The sequence below is a fragment of the Puccinia triticina genome, chromosome 17A, assembly GCF_026914185.1.
Source record: "Puccinia triticina chromosome 17A, complete sequence".
NCBI classification, from domain to species: domain Eukaryota; kingdom Fungi; phylum Basidiomycota; class Pucciniomycetes; order Pucciniales; family Pucciniaceae; genus Puccinia; species Puccinia triticina.
In genome coordinates, this window is record NC_070574.1 from 1,764,748 (window position 1) to 1,789,839 (window position 25,092).

Consider the following 25,092-nt stretch of genomic DNA (forward strand, 5'->3'; position numbering starts at 1 on the left):
TGCTCAGCGAGACTGGAACGGAGGAATAAAAAATAAGATGCGCTCGATTATTCAACTCTTACTCATGAGCACCCTATTTGCTGTGGCTTCGGTTAATACAGTCCTGCTGAAGGTCAAGCACAAGAACCACGAGTAATTTCTCTGCAATCTCGATCACAAGTTCACCTAGGCAGAAAACACGCGATTAGGATCGCCCTTCCACTTGGTCTTCCAAAGCGCTCCATTCGGAAAGTCATGCAAGGTTCAAAACGATTCATATGCACCCATCTACGTCGGAACTGGCCATTCTGGCGAAAACAAACAAATTGTCCCCGCACGTTCTGAAGCGATGATCTGGTGCACTTGCCCAAAGGTACCCGCGGGGAAAACCTTCAGAAAACGCTTTCAAAAAGAATCTCTCGAACGCTACATTATAGTAACTAGCGATCCAAAAGCTGAGGTAGACGCCAAGACGTGGAACCGAATTTTAAGTAATGAGCTCCTCAAGAATGAAGTCTCTACCAGTTGCTGGTGCCTGAGGTAACCTTGGGCTAGAAACTGAAATCGAAAAGATTCCGACGAACATGGGATTAATGGTTTCCGATTCCTAAATGATCCTGAAATGATGCTATGTATACAGATACCCTCTAGGCCCTCTTTTCCGCTTCTCATTCCCTTCCAATAGAGTTCTACTAGAAAAACCTTACCCCAAGACAACCAAGAATTATAAGGATCACTACGGCCTTTTTGCTTTGCTTTGTTTGCTCGTCTCCTCAGCCCTTTCCCTCCATCAGGCTCCATCTGTATCTTACACCATAATCTTGATTGAGGGCTGTAGCCCTGTTGATTACCATGCTTGTTCGCATAATCAATTTTCGTTTGTCGGGTCACAACGATGCAGACGACGCCAGCGCTGAGGGAAGGCTGTGTCTGTGTTGAGCTCTTTAACAGTATGCGGCTTCACAGGCTTTTTTTAAGCCTTGTCTGTTCCCGGACCTCCTCCCCGAACCCCACTACTTGTGGTCCTGGGCCTCTTCACTAGTGAGGATTCAGAACCCAGACTGGGAGCACCATCCAGAGGCAGTTTATACTACCGACAGACGAAGTCAAAAGACCTGTTTGCTGTTCTCAACGTGCGAGCTCAACAGCTTGGCACCTCTCAAGCTCCGGACTTCCATGGCAAACCAAAACACACCAAGTACGTTTCATGAACTGCGAGCAAAGGGGAAACAAAACACTATAAAACGAACTTGGCCCAGGTCTTAAGCAAGGGCAAGCACCCGTCCCAAATAAAACAAACCATCAAGCTGCAATTACTATCCACGCAAAATGACTCCCCACAGACTCTCCGCCTCCTCTCTCATCATCCTCTTGATTGCCATTGTTGGTCTAACTCTTCCCAACCTGGCCAGTGCGAACGTCTCTTCCGGAGATCATTCGGTCTCAAGCCAGGGCCAAACTCAGTCAGGTTAGTCTGCGCAACTCAGGACACTAACTCTTACTCCGCACAGGAAGTGATATGTAAGAGATATCAACCCGCACTTACCTACACGCCTGCTATCTGGGTTAGTTACCTCCAAGGGTCTCCAAAATGGCGAGGAAGCCAGGACCGCCTCTCAGAACTCGGGATACTCAGCAAAAGAGCCTATGAGCGTCTACATCAGTTCAGTCCAATTTGTCTAACACCACTAATTAGTAGACCCATTGGCTGATTTGTATATATTGACATGTTTTGAACGTCGCCAGTCACTTTGAAAGACAATACTACTGAAGGTTTGACCCCTCCTTTCTGAATTGAGGTTTCGGTTGGACTGATTATCATAATTATCTGCTCTACGCGTTCTTCTACCGGTAAAATTTAGCACAATTCAACGCTTTCAAGCAAAAATTGATCAAGCAAGGTGGGTTGAACTACCGTTCCGCACTGCGCGAATGCTCGTAACTAATTCTTCTCCTTTCTCACCTCAGGGGCCGTCATCAAGTACGAATACTCGATTATCAAAGGGTTCGCCGTATCTATCAAGCCGTCTCAGGTTCAGGCACTCAAGAAAGACCCACTCGTCAAGATTATTGGTCAGTGATATTTAAGCCGTTCATTTAAGCAAACTCATTGACATTTTGTGTATCGTTCGGACACAGAGAAGGACCAGGAAGTTCACACCCTTTAAGGTCAGCGGAGAACAATGTCGCGCAGGTGTTGCAATCTCTTGCCCACCGTCCAACTCCCCGCGACCGTTCGATTGAGGGCACTGCATTCAAGAACACTTCGTCGACTTGCAGCATCCGTGCCCTCGACTCCCAGGCGCATGTCTCTACATAGTACCAGTTTTGTCTGCTCTCGATATCCTCACTAAACTTTCTTCCATTTGATCTCATACTTCATATCCTTAATCTATTTATCATTTTTGTTTTGTCACTTTTCAAGCAATTTATCACGGAGACAAACATGTATTCCCTTTCAAACAGTAGATCTAAAACAAGAAGCAGGAGAGACATCCATCAAATGCTTGTAGTAGACACACAATAAGTACCGCGTCGCCTCAAACTAGAGATGCTCATCAAAATTACAAGTATGGCAGGATTGAATTTCCTATTTACGCAGTAGAGACCATTTCAAGGTAGTAGCCAAAAAGCAGCGCTCCTTTAGATTGCGCAAAATGTGATAATAACGGGCAGCCCTTGAACAGGTCAGATGACGAGAAGGCTAAGGGTCATTGGCTGGTGTCGGTTTCGGTCGGATTGGCGGATCCCCTCTACAGTTGACCACGCTGAAATGTAAAACTATTCGACAATCACAGCCCTGCGCAACATTTCGCACGTGATTTCCATCGGTGATGCACCACCCAGGCCTTCATTCAAGTGCTTGATCTGTTGACACATACACAGGTGCCTGCCGAGACATATCGACGCTTGAGGTTCACTGCGGCAAATATCTCTGGTCTACTATTATCACTCCACCGCTGCAACAAATAGCCACCCTCGGTGGTTTGTGATCCTCCAACACCTAGTTGATAGTTGGCTCTTGTGACACAAATCCACCGTGCTGCCAGTACTTGCTTTCACTGCTCTTTTAGGCGGGTTGGGACTGCTGTTTGGATCGCTGTATAGTCAAAATTGTCATACGAAGCGTTCGATGGAGCACGTCTTGACTCAGACTGCGTTGCATGAACACCCACGCAAAGTGTGATGGCGACAAAATATCTCCTCCATTCACTTAATTCCGTCCTGCATCTTTTATTTCTTCAACAATTCATTTTTACCTCCTGGATACAGCCCGGACGCAACTTAGCTGAATTTTCCCCTGGTTTTCGATAACTAGTGACGATTGCTGAGGACTGTGGATCTAATTCTTTTAATTTGCCCCTGAAACTACCTCAATTTCAACACACATACTTCAACGACCAAATCTCTTTATTCATTTTCTCACATCACATCAGAAGTAGTAGACTGCGGTTCTTTCTTCAAGCATATTTGTGTGGAAGAATTAGAAAGATGCAATCGATCATTCAGTCCTTACTTATAAGCACCCTACTTGCTGCGGATTGGATTAATGCAGTCCTGCTGCCGGTCAGGTACAAAAACCACGATTACATCCTCTGCAGTATTGATCACAAATTCACATGTGTTGAAAAAAAGATTCTACCGTTTGAACTGAGGAACTATTGGCATCCTCTCAAAAACCCATATGGAAAGTCATGCTCGGTTAAAAATACCTCAGAACAGCCCATCTACGTGGGAACTGGTTATCCTGAAAAAAACAAGCTGAATGTCCTCCCCGCGAAGTCCAAAGAAAAGTACTGGTTCTGTTTGCCAAAGGTAGCCCCGGGTAAAACCTTCAAGCCAGGCTTCAAACCTGATGCACTATACATCATAGTAACTCGCGATGAAGGTGCTAAGGTAGACGTTGAAACGTGGAATCAGATTACAAGTCTTGAGCTTCTCAAGGATACAGCACATGATGTTGAAATGAGTGGGATTGGTAGGAATAATATCTCTTTCCAAAACTTTATTTAGAGAAAAAACTCTAATCCTCCAAGAAATTGAAATCACCCAACTGAGGATGCAACATGTATTCTGTGACAGGTTTGAACTTATCTGACACAGTTCATAAGCAAATTACTTGTCAGTTCAAGAGTGACATCAATATTTCCAGCTCAAGTGGTAAACAACCACCAAACTTGTAAGTTTTACAACAGCCCGTTCACATTGGTGACTTTAACACCAATCTTATTACATTTACATATATGTAAAATTTCATAAAATTTCTAAGCATCTAAATCTGAAATGTCTCCGCAAGTCAGCACTTGAAAATTTTATTGTGAAGTTATAAAATTGGTGTTGGATTCACCAATATGAACAGGGCTGATACTCCAGTTGGATTTAGATCCAATCAATTATTAATTGTGTAACTTCATTTTTGATAGCTTTTCTGCAGATGAGCTTAATCGACTCAGATCACTCAAATGCATTACACACTTCCCCCCAGAGTAGTCAGTAAAGCATTGACTTTTGAATTAAAGAAAACAACAACTAAGTATGATCATGATTACATCTTGTTCAGACTACCTAAACAGTTGTGACAAACCTAACCAAGACTAAAAATAAACCAGGAGGATAAGAGTAAAGTAATTTCCCTTATGAATATGTCAAAGTCACATATAAATGGCTAATTTACAAATTGGACTTACTTAGGACAACAATTAAAACTCACCACAAGGCAGGGAATACTTCACAATTCAGTCCCAATTGCTTATAAGAGTGGAAGGGGCTTTCAATACTTGACATTGGTCCATAAATTTAAAAATTACTTTTTTTCAAGGAAACAGAAAAAATAAATGAAAATGTGAATATACATACTTGTTTTCCTGTATCTTGTGCTCTCAACAGGTAGTTTGGGTCTGGAAATTGAGGAAGAATGAACATTTGTCTGTTTCAAAAAAAGCATTAAAAATGAATGGTTCTTTTTGTTCATGAAGGAATCTATCTCAAAGATGGGATTGAGAAGTCTTAAATCCCTAAAATTCAGGTCTGGGCAGTCAATTTTAGGGGCTTGAGCTATAAAAATATCAAGGCCAGCCTGTTTGCACACCAATAAGTTCCCCAGCCTTAGGGTGTAAATGGGTTGGGGCAACGGTGAAACAATACAATACGGGATTTGTATTGGCCAATACTAGAGAATGTCAAAACGGACCGGGGTATAATTCACACCGCCAGTACCTGCGTGTTTTCTTCTAATGCCAGGCACCTGGCACCGCCTGGCGGGTACCAGCGGTCTTTTTGGCGGGTACCAGCGGTACCCGTTGGTTTTTTTTTCATCAAAACTCACTCCCAAGCCCCTCTCTTGATGGACTGCAAAGACCGGTCATCAAGAGGACATTCACACAGTCCCTTGATGGCCAGTCAGTGCCGGATATCAAGAGCAGTGTATGCTTGGATAGCCGGTAAGACTGCCAGCTCCTCTCAATGACTGATGTGACCGGTTGTCAAGGGTGCCATCAGAGGAGTGTCCTCTTGATGACCAGCTAGAGAGGAGCATCTAAATATTTACTTGTCTCTAGCTGGTCATCAAGAGGAACATGTAATCCTCCCAACGACCAGCTATAGAGGAGTATGCATGTAGTCCTCTCGACGACCAGCTAGAGGGGAGTCCATTACTCCTCTCTAGCTGTTCATTGAGAGGATTACACATTTCCTCTTGGCGACCAGCTAGAGAGGAGCATGTACTCAGGACCCCGGAGAGCCCCTACCAAGCCGCCTCATGTAACACGTATCCAGGTGACATTTTTTTGCAAAATGCTCCTCATGTAAATCACTGGATACAAATCTAAATTGGTTTGTTTTTCCAAGATGTTCCTGATGTAATTAGTACATTTCGGGCTTGCCTGGAAAGAAAAACCAACTTTTGAGGTCTTGGGTTCTATTCCCAGCCAAAAAAAGGCTATTTTTTGTCTAATTTTGCCCCGGTGGGGCTTTCTCCCAAAACGTCCTCCTCATGTACTACGTATGTATCCAAACCAGGTCCAAGTGGGAAAAGCCCAATTTTCCCACGTATCCAAAACCCGGAATTAGAAAAATTTACATGAGGCGGCTTGGTTGGGGCTTTCCGGGGTCCTATATACTCTCTAGCGAGTTACTCCTCTCAACAACCGGCTTTGACCGGTTGTTGAGAGAAGTATATACACCTCTTGCAATGGCCTGCTTTATCAGTGACCATCCAAGCTGCTCTCAATGGCCAAATGACCGGCCATCAAGAGACTTTTTTGGTTCTGAACACACTTTTGATGGCCGGCCAAAGGTGGCCCTGGGCCGGGCTACCCAGTCCCCCAACCGGGGATGGGCGGTACCCGGGTACCACACCGCTTTTTGCCAAAAAACAGGCACCCGGCTCCACATCCAGCACTGCCTGGCGGGTGCAGGCAGTACCCACTCAAGGGTGCTGGGTACCGCCAAACAGGTACCCGTCAACATTCTCTAGTATGGCACTAGGGGGGTGCATTATGCATATATAATATTTTCTAAGTATAATATGCATTTTCAGTGTAATTTGGAGCATGTAAGTGCAATGCACTACAAGAAAAACTCACTCAACTGCTAGCAGTTGACATGCGGGCTGCTGTGTGCATTGAAGCTTGGTCAACAATACACCAGGGGAGATTTTGACGCACTCTCCAGAGAGTGTCATACTGTACCATTTTTCTGTAACTGTGCTGGATGCCTTTCATGAAAGGAGTGTAAGAAGTAATGAAAAATCACAGAACTAATCCACAAATGATATGAAACTGATCCTGGATTAATGCATAAATCATCCAGAAGTCATGCAGAAGTCAACTGGAACCCAACTGGAATGCAGTTGAAACCACTAAGACACAATGGCCACAATCAAATCATAATTCAATTTGAACTGTTTGTTAATTTAGATGGATTCTTGGGGTTCAATTACATGTGCATGAAGGTGGTCATTGTTTTTACTTTGCTAATTTAACACTCATTTTGGCGCGTGCAAGGTTGTTACCAATCACAGGTTGGGCCTCCCGCAGATATGTACACCCCTGTTAGAATGATGTGAAAGGCCCATCTGAATTGGCATATTTCCCTACAGAATGCCAGTATCATCTAGAATTGAGCCAAAAAAGGATGAAAGTAGGGTGAAAATATGAGTCAAGTCAAGCTTGGAGGTGTGTGGTACCAGATTTCAGCTAGACATCCTGGCTTCTTAACAAATATAAGCTTGTGAGTTTTTCTTGTGTTTTTTTTTTCAATGTCTCCATGCACATGCATGTCAGCTTTTTTCCACTTCGCCAGTTTCACCTTTGTGTACGCGCGTACATTAGGGTGATAGATCACTGGAGGGGCTTTTCATAGCTCCATTAGGGGGGTTCACAATAGGATAAAAATAAAACTTTAGAGTCAATTTTAAGGCCTTTATCAACAACTTTTTAAAAATATGGCAGGATGTACAGGATTAGGTGTCCCCTGGCAATCAGAGGGTGTTCTTCATTTTTTAAAAAATTGTCTGTAAAGGCCTTAAAATTGGCTCTGAAGTTTTATTTTTATCGTATTGTGAACCCCCCTATTACAAGTACAAACTGGGCCAAAAGCCATTAAAGCCCCTGCAAGTCACATTTATGTTGTGAGAAACTCCTTTGACATAGAGAAATCTATCAACAGAAATTTGCCATAAATGATTAGTAATTGGGCATTGAGTTACTATAATTCCATCACAGGTTGTAATTAAGTTATCCTTAGAAAATTAAATGGTTCTATACAGCATTGTGCAAGGTCCTGTGACAATTCTGCATCACTTCTGACACACTTCCCATTGACTTTGGAAGAATTTATCAATCATTTCCTAATACACATCTGACTCACATCAGACCCAGAACAACATAAAATTAGACTCTGGCACTCTCTGGAGATTGCGTCAAAGTCTCCCCTGGTGATAAGCCTTGACAAAGGCTTGTGTAATACCACAAGCTTGCCTGGGTTTCTTGCATGTCAACTGCTTGCAGTTGCTTGACTTTTTCTTGCAGTGATGGTTTTTTTTTTGAGGTGGAGACTCTTGTTGTTGTCTATCAATCTGAGCTCTTTGAGTTTCTGTCATTGAAGCCATTTTAGAAGCTGAGGAATGAAATCTGCCCTCAAGCTTCAGATTTTCTCCCCGGTTGACCCCCCAATGGAGGACTTCCTGTTGGCTAAAATGATTAATCTAGAGGGACAGGCTAAACCTTACTGGCTGGTGAAAATTGATTGATATCAAGTTTTCACCAGCAAACAAGGTTTAGTGGCCTCCTCTAAATCAAGCCTTTTAGGCAACAGGAAGTCCTCCAATATCTTCTAATCCCCCCTAACCCCAGGAGTTTCAAGGACTTGAAATTTTCCAAGCTCAGACCACCACCAGGGGCCTAGCACAGAAGTGAGGTCCCATATAAATGGCTTGAATTAGAGGGGCCTGCTAAACCTTGGTTGCTGGTGAAAACTCAATCATAATCAACTTTCACCAGCCAGTAAGGTTTAGCCTTTCCCTCGAGATCAAGAATGGGTGACTTCCCATTGAGATCTGCGGGTCTCCCAGAAGTCTAGAGCCCAAAAAGCTAGATTTCCCTCCAAAAATATAGACTTTTTGGGTCTAAACCAGCATCTGCGGGGGTCCCAGATTGCACAGGAAGTCCCCCATTTATGGTGTTCAAAGTTGGTTTGCATAATTTTATGCATGCATAAATCATAAAATCATAAAATCTTTTCTGCAGGGAATATGACTATCTGATTATGTAACACAAAATTTCCACACCAAAATATTTTTATGATTTTATGATTTATGCATGCATAAAATTATGCAAACCAACTTTGAACACCATAATTATACACCACCACTCGAATTCGAGCTTGGGTTGACGTGGGCCCAACGGCGCGGTCGGCGCAAGGTTGGCCCGGGTGGGCGCCAACCTGCCCGCCCAGACTTCGACCGCGGGATCGGATTGTGTCGAAGATTGGTTGGACCCCCCTTGACCCGACCCATCCAGCACCGCGGGCGGTCGGATGGGTCGGCCGTGTCTAACGCAGCCAACCCATGCCGGCTCTGATCCGCGTGCCCACGGGGGAAGCTGGTTGGGCATGACAAGAGCCCAACCAGCTTTACTCAGCGGGTGGGCCAACGCAATCATGGCTGGCGCTGAGCAGCGCGCCAACGTTGTACTCTGGTTGAGCCCGCGTTAGGCCAACCAAGAAATGATTTTTTTTTTGTGAGCCTCTTTCCATGTTTGGAAAAAGGCTACATATGTGAGAAATTACAAAAAAAAAAAAAAAAAGAGTCTTGTCCAAATCCGCAGACTTTCTCTGACAAAATTTGGAGGAATGGGGTCAATATCACACAATAAACCGCCCAACATTATAGAAATGTGCGATGCCCTAGTCGGCTAGGGTGGTGCTTCTCACAAGCGAGCGTATCTTGTCGGTCCTCCAACGGTCCGACCCCGGGTAGCAACTCACATTTTTGCTACCCGCTCACCGGACCCCGACCGCGGCGCCCACGGCAGGCCAACCTGAGGAATTTGCCGACCGCGGGCCCCGCACGTGGGAATCACGTGGCAGGTCGCGCCGACCGCGGGTGGCGATCACTCCCGCTCCGGGTGACACCAGAACTTCAGGGCGGGGTCGCAGGGGTTGTCTCCACATCGCGTCCCACGTCAAACCGCGGTTGGGGGCGCTCCGTGGTGTAGCCCACCGCGGCAAGTCCTCCAAACAAGGGCCCGCGCGTCCGACCGGGCCCTACGTTCGTGTAACTGACTTCATTTTCCTCTTTCACCGTCATCGATATATTTATGTTATCATCAGACTTCTTGCCGAGACGCCGCTCAAGAGGCTTTGATATAAGTTAGCCTCCAACCAATTCATCTTCTGATACATACACGTGTCTGCCGAGCCGTATCGGCGCTTCCCTGAAACAGGCTCTTGAACAGAATTGTTCTGATCAACTATCAACACACCACCGCTGGGACAGCCTCACTCGGCGGGTGAGCCTTCGACATTGGGTTCACAGTCGGCTCGTGAAAACCCTCTTTTTCCTATACTGATATGTTGGTCGAGTTGAAACGTTGTCAAGATATATCTACCGTCCAAATTGTCTAATCAAGCCCTGGACGCGACACGTCTTGATTGAAACTCCGTTGGATGGACCACCGCGAAAGTGTGACAACCGTGATTGTGGATGGAAGGGTCCCTTCTCCAATGACTTTGGTTTTGCCTTTTTCAATATCTTCTTTTCTGAAGCCATTATCTATCACTCGTTAATACAGCTGGCTGAATTTTCTTTGAATATTTTGGTAGTTTCCCCACACAAATTATTATACACCAGGATTGTTTTTCAGTCATCAACTCTAGCCAAACAAGTAAAATCGGTGAAGGTTGCTGAGTTCTGGTTTTACTTGTTTCCATTTACAACCTTAAACGTACATCGCAGACCACATCTGCTGAATCCTTTCCTCACTGCGATTCTTTGCTCAACAGTATTGGAGCGCAGGAGTAAAAAAAATGCGATCGATTATTCATCTCTTACTCATAAGCACCTTACTTTCTGGGGCCTGGATTAACGCAGTACTACTAGAGGTGGAGCACAACGACCACACCTACTTTCTCTGCAGTATTGATCATCAATTCACAGTTGTCCAAAATTTATACGTGCCGTTCAGGTTCTTAAGCAAATACTGTACCGGCCAAAATCCATTTAGCAAGTCATGCATTGTTGAAAATACTTCAGGGGAGCCCATCTACGTTGGGACTGGTTATGATCGCGATCATAAACCTGGGGTTCCCCCCAAGAATTTTGAAGAATTTTGGGTCCGTCCGCCAATTGCAGCCCCAGGTCAAAACTTCAAGCAAGGCTTTGGATCTGATGCAAGATACATTATAGTAACTCGTTGTGAAGGAGCTAAGGTAGACGTCGAAACGTGGAATCACATTACAAGCAATGTGCTTCTGGAGAATAAAGAACGGGCTGTCACCGATATTGGGACCACATATAATAGTTTCTGCCACACGCTTGATCGGGTGGTAGCGTTGGGTTAGAAACTGCAATCGTGCAATTTTTTTTCTTTTTCCTCTTTAAAATGATGTTATACATATAGTCTATATTTTTTGTGCAACAAATTTTTTGCCAAGATGAGTCTACCTAAAAAAACATTAAAATAAGTAAAGCAAGGCCTCCCAAGACCAATATTCCTTTTTCTGTTTGCTCATTTCACATATTTTTATTTTATCAGAATGGGAGGACTTCTGGCCAATTTAGAAAGCAAAGTCCTCCATTCTTTGGTTGCAAAGTGAAAGTCTTGATTTGTGTCTGGTTTTGCCATGTTCATATGTATGTTTTTTCTTCATATTTACCTCTACACTAGTCTTCTATCCTCGTATTTATTTCAAGATATGTTGGTTTATCCAGAACTGTAGATTTCCACATTCTCATATAGATCAGAAATATTTCAAGGAAGTTTATTAATTGATTAAGGCCAGGAATGGCTGATTTACCAGAAATCTCACCAAAGGATGAATTGACTGTGAAATCAATTTATTATTCTTGTAATGGGGGAATTACTTTCATAGCCACTGCAATAAAAAGTTTCTCAACTGATACAACTCTGTGCATAGCCTTTGAGAAAAGTTCAATTACCACCACTAGCTGCCTCAGTGTTCCCGCATGTCAACTGGTGGCATTTGTGCAACTTTTTTGCAGCAAGTAAGGCAGACATATGTCACTCTAAAGTATAAAACTAAAGACTAATCCCCTCAAGCTGAAAAATACCCAGGGCCAACTGTTAGGAGTGTACTGTGAGAATGCAGCCCAGGATACTTGCCTACAACCGACAAAATGAGGAGATTACAGGAATCTCCCCTAACTGCAGATCAAAGTATGCATATGTATACTAAGCCTGTGTTTCAAGTAGACCATCTCCAAAGTTGGTCCACCCCCCTGATCTTTGGCAGATCTGGTTGCTGCTCTGTATTGAACTTGTGAAAAGTATGGTCTGAGTGAAGTGGGTATTGAACCCACAACCTTGTGTACTGTGAGAGTCAAACTCACACAGCGGGCAATTGGATGTCACACGCAGCCTGCAGCAACACCCGAGCCAAGGGGACCCCCTTTACGCGGTTGTCGCTGTGGGCTGCGTGCGACACCCGATTGCCCGCTGTGTCACATACTCAGCATTCATGAGTGATGCTCTAACCGTTGAGCTAAGTACACATTGCATGGAAATGAGTTTGAGGTGATGACACAAATAATATGTGAGAGGTTGCAAACTAAGTGCATTTAACATTGGCATTGTGGTACACTGCAACTGAGCAGACAATCTACTCTCAATACTCTGCTGGGGGCCAAAAAATTAAATTTTGGCTGCTCAAGTTTGTCCATTTTGCACAACAGCATGATCATTGGAAGCATGATCATTGGAGATGCTCTCAGTCCTAATTCAAACAAATACACCATGGATGTTTGCTCAGCACTTGCGTGCAAGTGCCTTCACCCCTCTCTTTAGGAATACTTTAAGATCTCTTGCAGAACTTGACACCAATTTATGTGTAATTTTGGATTGAATTTATGCTCAAGTGTGTCTGAATTGATGCTGAATCTTGTATGAATTCATGTTGGACATGGTTTCATATCAACCTGATATCCACCCCAACTGGACTGTTTGAGTAATTGTATCTTTTCCAGAACCTGTGTTCAACTGTATTGCAAAGCAATCTCCATTTCTGGGCAGAAACCAGATTTTTCTTGATGTAATAATATACTTTCATTGATCATGTGCTTATTATGCCATCCACACCGCTCAAAATGTGTTTTCATATATGAAAAACACAACTTTTGGCTTGGTAGATATACCTTTGTGATGAAAGTGCATAAATTCAATGAAACTTCTTTCTGTTTTTATCACTCAAGATATTTATAGACTTGTGGAAAAAAATTAACATAGTGGATACTTGTATCTTTTGTATTGATTGATGCTGTAAGCATCACATACTTTGAGAGAAAAGGTGATTTCCTTCTGAACTGAGCTAGCTTCACTCACTGGCTATCCCCTTGATGTTTTATTTTTGCATCAAATGATTAAAAATTGCTTACTAATCAATCACCATAGCCACCTTGTGATCTTGCAGGTGGCAGATAGGCATCTGGGCTGCAAGCATTCTCACATAATGTTTTTAGCAAATTTTATGATTTTTTTTTCACAAGAGAGTTGGAAGTCTGGGCTAAGTTCAGGGGAGACCCAGATTATCCAGGGTTTCTTGATCACTTCAGAAAATCCGAACAAAAGAATGTGTGTACATATAGGTGAAAATATATATAATTCTTTTAAATATTTCATTTAATATTCCGGTGTTGCGTGAGCACTCAGCTCAGCATTGCTTGGCTGTGTGGTAATATAGGTGTCACACAAACGTACGGGCGTACAGTTGGGTGACAAATCCTTCCAGCTAGCCCCTCAGAAAATGCACACCAAATTCAAACCAGATTAAAATCATGATTTAAGAAAAACTGGCATATTTTTGGCAAGGATAAGATACCTTCTCCATATTATACCTTGGCCCAAGGGGACCAAGTTCAAGCAGCATTGATAATTACTCTGTCACCTCACACACCTCCTTTTGAATTCTGTGTGCACTGAAAATTATAAAAAGAATGTTCCAGAGCAACCTGTAGGGTATGGGTTTACACAGAGGTTAAAAATCACCATGGTCAAAAAATTCTTATCTTTGGTCAAAATTATAGATTGAGTAAAACTGATCATAAAGTTGGGCTGGGTTTCAACATAGTTATGGTGTACATTATACAGTTATATTACACAAAACATCTGGCATGATTCCAGGTAATATCAGTATAGATGGTGCATTACATGACCTGGTCTTCAAACCAAGATCAGACCAACTTCAAACCAGTAACTAACAAGGATCGGACCAAACCTTGGCATGAATTGTGCGAAGGCACTTGTAAACAGGTGCTGAGCAAACGTCCGTGGTGATAGTAATTATAAACCACAAGAAAAACTCTAGAAACTGCTAGCAGCTGAGATGCAGGAGCTCAAAGGAAGCTTGAGGTGATACTCAAGCCTTCCTCAAAGTTTATTTAAACCAAGGTTGAATGCACAGTGACTGTGCATGAAAAGAAATGATTTAATTATTTGGAGTTACAATGGCAGTTACACTGGATAATGCCTATTGACAACTGCTGGCAGTTTCTAGAGTTCTTCTTGTAGTGAATTACCTGTAACACACAGACCAACAATTGGCCTCTATGCAGCTACACTACATGCAAATATCTGTTAGTGAATATGTGCTTATTTTGCAAGAAAAATGGGGCATTCTTATCTACAATATCAGCCCAATACACTAAATGTTGTAATATTTCTTCCACATGCCCCAGAGAGGGCTTAATACTTATCTCCCATTTTCCCGTTCTGTTCTTTCCTGTTCCTCACTATCCCAACTCAGGACCCTTTCTGTAGAATTATATCACTTGTCACACTCATGAAATACATCCCTCACTTACATCCCTCACTTAGTTCTGAGCCCACATATATGAGACCTGCTCTTTTGAGACTTCTTCAAATTTGTTCTGAGCTTCTGAGCATTTGGTGCTCTTGATCCGTAGGTTTCTGGTGGACCCTCACTGGAGACAAAAGATAAAACAGACAAGGGTGGGACCGGAGCCTGAGGAACATTTTTAGTTCCAAAAGGTGGGCTTAAATTGCAAAGGGGTTAGCTGGGAGAGAGGAAGCTCTATCTGGAAGTAAAACTAGACATGAAGGAAAGAGAATGAAAATGAAAAGGAAAAGGGCTCACCTAGCTGGGAGAGAGGAAGCTCTCTGCTGGAATAGGAAAGGAGTTAACCAAGTATCTCTACTTCTCTGTGTGAGGGTCACAATCCTGTGGACCTTCATGTGAAACCCCAACAACTTTGGGGCTTAAAATGGTCTTTCCAACTCATCCCTCATCATTCCTAGGCGTTTGGCCTTATTTTTTAAGATATTTGGTTTAAAAAATTTTTTGCCTTGGATATCTTGGGTACTGTTATCCAGAATACACCACCAGGTAGCCAACAGTTATTTTATCTGAGTTAGGATAAGAATGTGCTACCATAACATCACTGCAAAGGGGGTTGGATTGGTTGCAACCTCCTTGCGGTAAGGTTGACCAGAGGCACTCAATATAATATTGGTCTCCACAACCAATCCTATGTTGGCAGGCACTGATACATTAAAACAAAGGTATAATGTATTGGTGCACCCTGCCAATGTATTATCAATCTGGGAGACCAATATTGCATCAGTTTCCCCGGGTTGACCCTATTGCAGGAGGCTGTAACCAATACAACCTGCTTGGCAGTGCATATCTGCTATTTCATGGATTCTAGCCTCTTCAAAATTATTTTGGAAAACTTGTGTCCTAGATTTTTTTTTTTTTTTTGAAACTCAAACCCAGCTTCATTACCAACAATATCAATACAAACAGTATATATTGATTATTAATAACAGAGATACACTAACAGACATCAAATTCTTTCTCATAAATAATACAGATAACACTGATAAGAATGGGATTTAGGTATTATTGACCTTGAAAAAATAAACAAAACTAACAATAAAGTGAATGTATCAGCCCACTTTTACATAGACTCAGTCAGAGAAATCAAAAGAAACTGGGGGAGTGGACAAGCTCTGACTATATTCACAAGATATGCTTGGAAGTTATGATGATAGAAAAATGGATGAAAGAAAAGAGTTAGATTCAAGGAGGATTTAAACTGCATTTTATAGATAAACTAGAAGCAGTTCTTATGGTGATAAAATTTCCAAGGCAAAAAAATAAAAAATAACTGAGAAAACTAAGGCCCCGTTTGGCACCAATAAAATTGGTGAAATAATCCCTGACATTTTGATTATTTCACCCAAAATAAATTGTAATTCAATATATCACTGGCGTTTGTCAGTACATCAAAATATACCCAGCCAGCCAACCACCCACCTTACTTGATCAACCAAGAAAGCAAATGGATGAACTCGCCCTCCACTTGATGACCACCCGCCCAGTCATCAAGTGGCTATGACCCACCTCACCCACTTGATGACCCAGTCAGCCGTTGAGTGGATGTATTTTAGTCCACCCAATGATGTGGACGGCCATTGAGTGGATACATATCAATGACCAACCGGGCCATTGAGTGGATAACATACTTGGTTGGTCATCAAGTGGACTTATATATCCACTCCAAGTGGCTATGACCCCACTAAATGACCCAGGAGGCCATCAAGTGGATGTCTTGTAGTCCACCCGATGAACAGGACAGTCATCAAGTGGTATTATATCCACTCAATGGCCCGGTTGGTCATTGAGTGGAGTATGTTCCACTTGAAAACCAAATGGGTCACTGAGTGGATACCTACTCCACTTGATGACCAAACGGGCCACTGAGTGGAGTATTTATCCATTTGATGAACAACCAGGCCATTGAGTGGATAAGTCCATTCAATGACCCAGTTGTTCATCAAGGTTCATTGAGCTAGTGGATTGTTGTATCCACTTGATGCATCCACTCAATGACCAACCAGGCCATTGAGTGGATATATTAGTCCACTCAATGACCCAGTTGGTCATTGAGGGTCAGCAAGCTAGTGGAGTGTTGTATCCACTTGATGAGGTAAATTGTGGAGGTTGGGAGTTGCAAGGGGTGGGTCTGAATTTAGCTGCCAATATATTGACATTGTGAGCCTGAGTCTCTATAGTGACAGCAGGACACAAGGAAAAAGGGGAGCAATATTTGGATTTCTTTGGATAAAGAAAATACAAATATAAGAGAGAGAGAGAAAGAGAGAAAGATACTGAGCAGATTCAAGATTGAGCAGATATTCAAGGTTATTCTGGTGGGAATGCACGTCCACTGGCAATGCTACCTCTTCACAAGAGTGCTGCCAAGCTGTGCTAGAGAGTGCAACAGCCTCCTCTCACCAAAGAAACGTAGAGGGCTTCTGGATTAGACAAGTTTAATCCAGACACAATTTTTTAGCTTCCTTCTGGATATTCAAGGTTCTTTAAAGGGAAACCTATGTGGTTTGTTTCTTACAAAAACCACAGAAAAAGAAGAATGTAAAGCAGGTGCAGACCTGTGATCAAATAAGGGGCAAAGGCCAGCAAAAGAAGACCAATCAAGCAGACACAGAGTTTTACCTCTGAGATAAACAAGGTTCAGTGAAAGAGGTTACTTACTGTCAATATCCTAGGCGCCTGTGACGGTAGGTATACTGGGAGTGTGGTAATCTCCTTGGTGGTGATCCTGGGGTTATCTAGGGTGTGGTTCTGGTGTGCTGGAGTCTGTAGATCCTCCTCAGGCAAGGAGGATCCTGACTACAAAAAATTTCACAGTTTGCTTATGTAATTACATATGTACATGTGGTTTGGCGCGCCTGGTAGCGTGTACACGTCACAACTGCGCATGCGCGCCACAACTCAAGAACTCAGGGAAGGAGTAGAGTTACAGAGAAATGGTAAGCTGTAACTAAGTTTACAATTGCATGCAGAAACAGAATATGAAGTCAAAACAAGGTTATATCTTAAGATTAAAAAGATATAATGTAATTCATATGTAACAAAGGTAGAAAAGGCAGCTTTTTGGTCAGCTGTGTTGACTCTAAGGCTGACAGACATGTAGGAACTGTAATTACAAATTATTTCATATTTTGAATATATTGGTTTGCCAAATGTCATCGGCATTTTACCAATATAATTGTGAAATATATCACTGATTATATTGGTGCCAAACGGGGCCAAAGTTTACAGGGAATAGCACAGTGTACCAAGCCCATTTTTTATTCAAAGTTGAGGGCTCGATCATCATGATCCAAAGCTACATTACTATTGGTCTGGAACTAGGATGGAATGCACAAAAGTTAAATTGCAAAATCAATAGTGAGATTTAATAATTAATTGCAAGAAAGCTGCCAATACCCAAATATCTTTCCAAGCAGCTTGGACTGGTTGCTGCTTAGGGGAAGGCCAAGAGTGGCTCAGTATGCTGTGATACACCATGGGCGCGTTTCTGTGAAACCAACCTATCCAATGGATGCTTTTGAACTCCAAGTCTCCAAAAAATGCCATCCAACAGACGCCATGGTGTACCAAGAATCAGTTGGACTCTGTTGGAAGCATCCAAGTGGTGGTTGGTTTCCAAAAAGTCATTTTGTTGCAAAATGGTTACTATCTATTTTACACTCTCCATCAAAAGTTTCCAATTGTTTCTGTCAGTTGAAAGAAAGGGTACTGGGTTGCAGTTGCTCATGAGAAGTGTTGAGAGAATTCTCTCAGACAGTGTGGTGGTGTGAGGGGGCAATTTGATGATCTATATACTTTCTCTGGGAGTTACTTACAAGAAACAGCCTAGATAGTGTATCAGACAAGGGCTGTAGTGTGTGACTGGTGTCTTGCTGATGCCTCAGACTGGAATGACCAGATTTTTGATCCTTGCCTGCTGTACCAATTTTTACTCCTGCTGAATACCCCAAATCCACCATTTGGATTCCTAGTCAAATGGTCTTGTGTCCATCCAACTGATCATAAGGCTTTAACCTGGGATTTGGCTCAGGCAACGGTGGGTAGTTACTTTACTTTACGATATCTGATGGATTTTTGTATAGTAACTACCCGCCGTTACTATTGCCATCGTTATCGCTAACAGTAACGTTTAAATTTTGCCCGCTCAAGTATTGTAACGTGTAATTATATATTTTTCAGCTGGAAATGGATATAGTAACTGAATTTCGCGCTGGATAACGCTGGATATCGTTAAAAATCAATATCCAGCCCAGGTACCCGCCTGTTTCTGCCACTGGGCGGGGCTGCGGATTTCACGAAATCCTGCAGTGCGCACTCCGCGGGAATATTTGCCTACTCAGCGCTCGCAGAGCTCGTACTGTCGGATTACGCGTAATCCGACAGTACGACTGTGCTACTGTTGAGTTGTACTGTTGGATTTCGTGAAATCCGACAGTACGACTGTGCTACTAGTAGGACACAGGCATGGGTACCCGCAAACGGGTGCCTAGTACCCGCGAACGGGCACCAGAGGCCATCCCTAGACACACATTTTTATTGGGGTGTCAGTGACAGGGGTTGCACGCCAACCAGTCAATTTTGTTGAGTTGTACTGTCAGAAGTACGAGTCCCCCCCTCAGTTTCACCCATTTGCTCTCCTTTGTAAAGGCACTAACGCCTCCCTTTTCTAGCTTACTTTCTCACCAGCACCTGAAATGCCCCCAGCAGCAGAAAATCGAGATTCTGAGGAGGATGAGGATTACGAATACGCGACCGATCACTCTCAACAGTCGCAGCTTCGCCGTTCCAGCCGCGCCTCATCAATTGCGATCGCACCCAATATGGTGAGGCCATCGTCAGATTCTCGTGTTAGCATTAACCGAGCTCCCAATAAAAAGCGCCCGGCTGTTGCTTCTTCGGAGTCCGGCCAATCAAACGTTCAAAGCCAAGCAAAATCAAAAGGCAAGAAGAACGCAAAGAAGTCAAGTCAGCCCAGGATTTCCACCTCCGGAGAGTCATCCGCAAAGAATAAACCATCTGGAAGCAAGCCCATCAAGAAAAAGAAGAAGTCCAGCGCCCCCAACGATGTACCATCCGAAGTAAGCAGGAATGAGAATATAATATCATTTCTGGATCATGTATAAATTCTGATTGGTGAAATATTATTTTCTACAGGGTGAGGAAGAAGGCCATGACTACGACCAGATTAGCGAAAACGAATCGATTGAGATTAAGCGGCAAGCAAGGATTGCCAAGAAGGACGAGTTTGACAACATCCTGGATTTCTTCGAGGCCCCAACCTCAAAGCCAACAGACAAGTCCACAGAGCCAATCAACTACAAGTGCAAATGGTGTAAGGGAAACTATCGAGCACATGAGACAACTAAAGGTAACTTGTGGGCCCATCGCGACGGCTCCACGCAAGCGGGTAAGAATGCAAAAGGCTGCATCAACCGCAACCTGGCTAAAAAGTTAGGCGCCAAATTACCGCCTTCTGTTGCTGAGAAAAAACTCGTGGATTCTCAGCTCAAACCTGGCGAAGCTAAACAATCTGGAATTGCGGGCTTTCTCGAAGTCAAACCAACATTTGTCAACCGGGTACTCAATCAGATGCTGATGATTTGGCAAGTGCGTCAAGCCCTTCCATGGTCACGGTTGCAAGATCCCCATCTTTGGGCCGCATTCCTCTACACAAATCTCAAAGCCGTGCTCTATGGTTGACGATGGTCGGCTGATGAATCAAAAAAACTGTACAGTATGCTGAAGTTACATGTCTTCACCGAGTTGAATGTGAGTTTGAACCTGTACCTCAAATGAATTTGTGTTTGAACTCATGATCACTTACCCAAACCCGCAGAATTTGGACACCAAATTCACCCTCATACACGATGTTTGGACAACAAAGGGGAATCGTTTTGCTTTTGTTGGTGCGGCGGTTGCTTACATCGACTCCAATTGGGAGTATGTTGTGCGCCACTTGTGCCTCAAGATGATACCTTGGAAACACCGTGGACAGCTCCTTGCGCGGCCAATAGCCGAGGTTCTGAAGAAAAAGAAGCTTTACAAAAAGATAAGTCCTTTCTTTGCATCTGTAGAATCAACACCAGTTCAAGTGCTTATTGTGTAAAGTGGTTTTATACATGTTGGCCCAGACCACGGACTCTGGATCTAACAATAATACAATGGCCAGTCGCATGTATGAGCTGTTTAACGATGACCAACAGGGAATTGAACCAGACTCGTGGGATCCCTCAACCATGCACATTCGGTGTTTTTGCCACAAGCTGGCCTTGATTTTTAATGCTGGGCTTCGAGCCCTGTCTCTCAAGACGCTCCCGCCAAGGAAAGCCAAGGAATCGGTTTTGGGATTCTTCCCGGTCCTTGGTATGCTGACGGAACACAATGAGGATGAGCCTGGGTTTGAACCACCCCCTGGCGAACCAGAAGCGGTTGGGCGCGCTAGAAAGAAAGTCCCAAATCAGATCAATCTTGCTTTTGACTCAGACAGTGACTATGGGAACGCAGGTGAAGAAATCACACCAACTGGAGGTCCTGATCCCGATGACATTGACCCCGATCAAGAGAATGCGGCTAGTTTGATACACTCAAGCACCAAGAAGCTTCATGAACTTATTGAGAAGGTACAATTTCTTATCCATGTACATCTCCAAAGTTGAATCAAGAAACTCAATTCCATTTGAATTTTTTCAAAAGCTTGATTTGGTTATTAAACAGATCACTCGCTCAGCAGCGCAGCGCTCAAACTTTGATCTAACTGCTCAAAAGCTGGGAATAAATGTGGCGCCTTTGATTGCGGGATACGGAATCCGGTGGCATATTGGCTGTCAGAGTTACCAAAAAGCTATTGACGCCCGTGATGTGATTAACCGCTTGCTCAAAGACGATCAGATGGATGAAGTATCAGACATTTTTGGCGATGCACACTTCCTCCCAAAAGATTGGAAGGAACTGGACAGTCTCAACCGGGATCTTGAGGTCAGTTTTTGCATCGCACAACATTGAGGTGTTGGCTTTCTGAAATTATTAAGACATTGGTTTTTTTGTGTAGGTTTTTGTTGAACTTACTTCGGAAATGGAAGGGAACTCCTCCACAGGTGCCCACGTCCTACCAAAGTACTTGGAGCTGAAGGAATCTCTTGATGATAAGATTGACAAATCTCAGGAGACCGATGCGCTCTACCCTATGTATCAAGCAATGTTCACTCGTGTGAACAAGTACTTGGACGAAGCCATGGAATGTGATACTCTGATAATAGCTACAATAATGGATCCCTGCTACAGGATGCATCTCTTCGAGCTAGCGTTTGGTTCAGAAAGTCCTGAGGTTGCCCGATGTCTCAAGCTGCTTCAAGTCAAATTCAAAATCGCCAAGAAAAAAACTGAATCAACCAGAACAGCGGATACTTCTGCGGAGGTCCTTGACAGCCCTCAATCGACTCTGTCTCACCCAACAAACTCACTTAGGGCCCGGCTGGCCTCAAGGATGGCCAAACCCACTCTGAGTCCTCAGGCGCAAGAGATTGAAGCCTACCTTTCAGCCGAGCTGTCCTTCAAGGATGGTGAAATAGATCACAAGAGCACACCTTTGAAATGGTGGAAGGTAATTCACATCTTGTTATTTTTCACCGTGTATGCTCCAACATTGACAACATTCAAACTATTCAGGCTAATCATGCCACTTACCCAACACTGGCAATTTTGGCACGTGCCTATCTAGGATCAACTGGAAGCTTGTGTGCAGTTGAGCGATTATTATCTGCAGCGGCCGATGTGTGTAGCAGCAACCGTGGTCGCCTCATCCCCTCAACCATGGCTCGCTGTGTCAGTAGCCTCATGTGGCTCCGGGAGGAAGTACCACTGACAGGCGATTTTGCAGCAGCCGGGGAAGCTTTCAATGCATTAATTCCCCGAAAAAAATAGCCACACATCCATTTTCACTTCTTAATTAATATTATGTCATTTTCTCATTTTCTTCCGTTACATGTAACAGTTAACGCAATAGCTGTGCGATATCGTAACTGCAGAAATATATAACTCGCTATCTCGCAAGATAAAGTACCTTACAGAAAGAAAAAAAGCTATCCGGAGGGGATACCGTAACTGTGGTCTGTTACTGCTAACGACAGCAGTAACGGACCTAAAATCGTTACTTTAACGCTACTTTACGCGTTACTGTAACGGTAACTACCCACCGTTGGCTCAGGGCATGATTTTCAGCTAAACCAAGCCCCTGGACATCACTATTTTGTAAATACAGATCTGGCCCTAGAGCTGGCACTTTGTGTTGAAGCTGGGACCAGAGGTCAAGGAGATGAGGAAGGAACCAAAGAAAAAACAACCCAGAGAGACTCTGAGGGAAAGAACAAAGGGGGCCAAGGAAGCCCTAAAGCAGGGCAAAAAGCTGCTAGCTTGCGTGGTGGAAAAGTGCTCATGCTACAAGAGGTTGTATGCTGTAGAGACCTCGGAAATGTGCACAGAAAGCAGATGATTTTTTATTTCTGTCTAAGCCAGGGATATGTAAGCTATTGCAAATGGAGGGGCCAAATTGTGTGACAGAAGGTGAACTATGAATATGCAATCTGGAGGGAGGGAAAGGAGTGACAGTGAAGGGAAAGGGACAGAGAGACCGGAGAAGATGGAATTTCAACACTTTGTACCTGGGTACCTGTGGCAGGTGCAGGTACCTGCCTGAATTTCCCCTCAAACTGGACACCCGCACCTGCCGGCGGGTACCTGCACACTCCAACGGGTGCCTAGTAACTGCTAATAGGTACTAGGGGCCAGCTCCAGGCCCAATAGCCTGGAGCCCTCAGAGCTACCCTAAAATCATACAATTGATGAGTCAAAGGCCACCAAGGCCACCCCCTCTCTTTGATTAGGCAAGGCAACCTGCTGAATTTAATGGAAAATTTTAATCTTAGCTTTCTTCTGTCCAGGCTGCTTTTTAGGCAAATGAATTTTACTTTTTGCTCTCCAGATAAAAAACAAATCTGTGAGAAAGCATATGGCCATTCCTGTGTGAGACCACAAGCAGTCAAAGATTGATTAAAAAATCACCCAAGCACCTGTCCTACATGATTTATTCATGAGAATACAATTTTTTGGGGTTTGGGGACATCTTGAACCCTGATTCCTGGGGTTGAAGCCTCAAGGCATGGGTTTGGGTTGCACTTGCAGCCTTAACTAACACTCACTTTGGATGCTTTGGGTAAATCATCCAAAACCAGGTCTTCAATTTCCCATCCATTGGATGGTGCTTGCCAAGCCAACAGAAACCAGCAGGAAGGCTGTACACATTTCTATCCAAGTGTTGTCCAGTTCAACTGTGGTGTAGAGATGCAGCCATTTTGGAAGTTGGCTCATGCTGGTGAGTGGCTGCTTATGAAAATGGCAGTCAAACAAACATCCCTCATCAAACCATAATTCTCAAAATCAATTGGGGTCACAAAAGATAGAATTATACACTAACCACGTGGGATTGTTGGACTGCAGGGGGAAACAAAACCTTTGATTAACATCCAGGCTCTGGCAAGTCTGGCTGCTCCTGTGGTGTACTGCCCGCAGGTGCTGTCACCAGCTACCGGCAAACCCGGCTTGGCTCGCACGCGAAGCGCAGGATCCAGCCGCTACGCTGCGTCACAGGCTTGAAAAAGCGCCGCGACGCTAGGGCTCTTGTGAAAACAATGGAGCGGCCCACCCTTGGAGTCACAGACGTCAATCATTTCGGCCATAAGGTAAAAGAGCATTCAATCATGTCTTCTTGATTCTTGAAACACGATATTCTAACAATTGGTGGTGTATGTATCATGATTGGCATAATGCAAAAATCCGTTTTTGAAAATGAAGATAGGGTGACACAATTGTACTCTTATGTACCTTCCGTCCGGTCAGCTGTGATCCTCTGAAACTCGGTTGACAGTTGTCTGTTCTGTGTAAACCCACCGCATGTGTGTAATACTGTCCTGTTGTCCAGTTCTTTCCAGTGGGGTCTTCTGTTAGGATAGCTGTACCGTCCAATTGTTGCGACACGTCTTGACTGAAGTTCCTTTGGAGGAACAATCACCACAAGTGTGATAGGCATATAGAGCTCCATTTCTTCCGGGGTCTCTCATTTCCTTCCAGAAAAATTTACATCAGTATTAGTGTTGATTCATTACCCCATTCAATAAACTCCCTACTCCCGGTGCGCAAAATAATCAGTGACAATTGCCGAGGAATTCAACTGGAAGTCTTTCTTTTTACGTTAGAAACGGAGGCCCTGGACCGACACCAATCGCACCAGCAATTTCTGACTTCGGATTTGGTTTCTGACAGTCAGCTCTAGTATCCGAAGCTAACTTAACTAAGTCTCACCCTCCTACAGGTGGAGTGGTAAAACACTGGTCGCATTGCGCCTCCCCCTCCTTCGGAGGGTCCCTGCGGGACAGTGTCCCCCCTCAAATAGAGGGACTTTGTTAAGTTAGTATCCGAAGATGCTGGCTGGACCTCCCATCCTGGCATCCGTGCATATTTTTCTTAGCA

At 43.8% G+C, this 25,092-nt stretch overlaps 1 protein-coding gene across 1 annotated transcript; it reads left to right on the plus strand.

Moving 5' to 3' along the window:
- Window positions 1-1,308: 1,308 nt before the first annotated feature.
- On the plus strand, window positions 1,309-2,147 carry PtA15_17A138 (uncharacterized protein; the record flags this gene model as incomplete). Its single annotated transcript, XM_053164222.1, has 6 exons — window positions 1,309-1,447; window positions 1,550-1,642; window positions 1,726-1,752; window positions 1,842-1,880; window positions 1,948-2,052; window positions 2,119-2,147. The coding sequence occupies 6 exons, from the start codon at window positions 1,309-1,311 to the stop codon at window positions 2,145-2,147; spliced, it is 432 nt and encodes a 143-aa protein (XP_053028211.1).
- Between the last annotated feature and the right edge of the window lie 22,945 nt (window positions 2,148-25,092).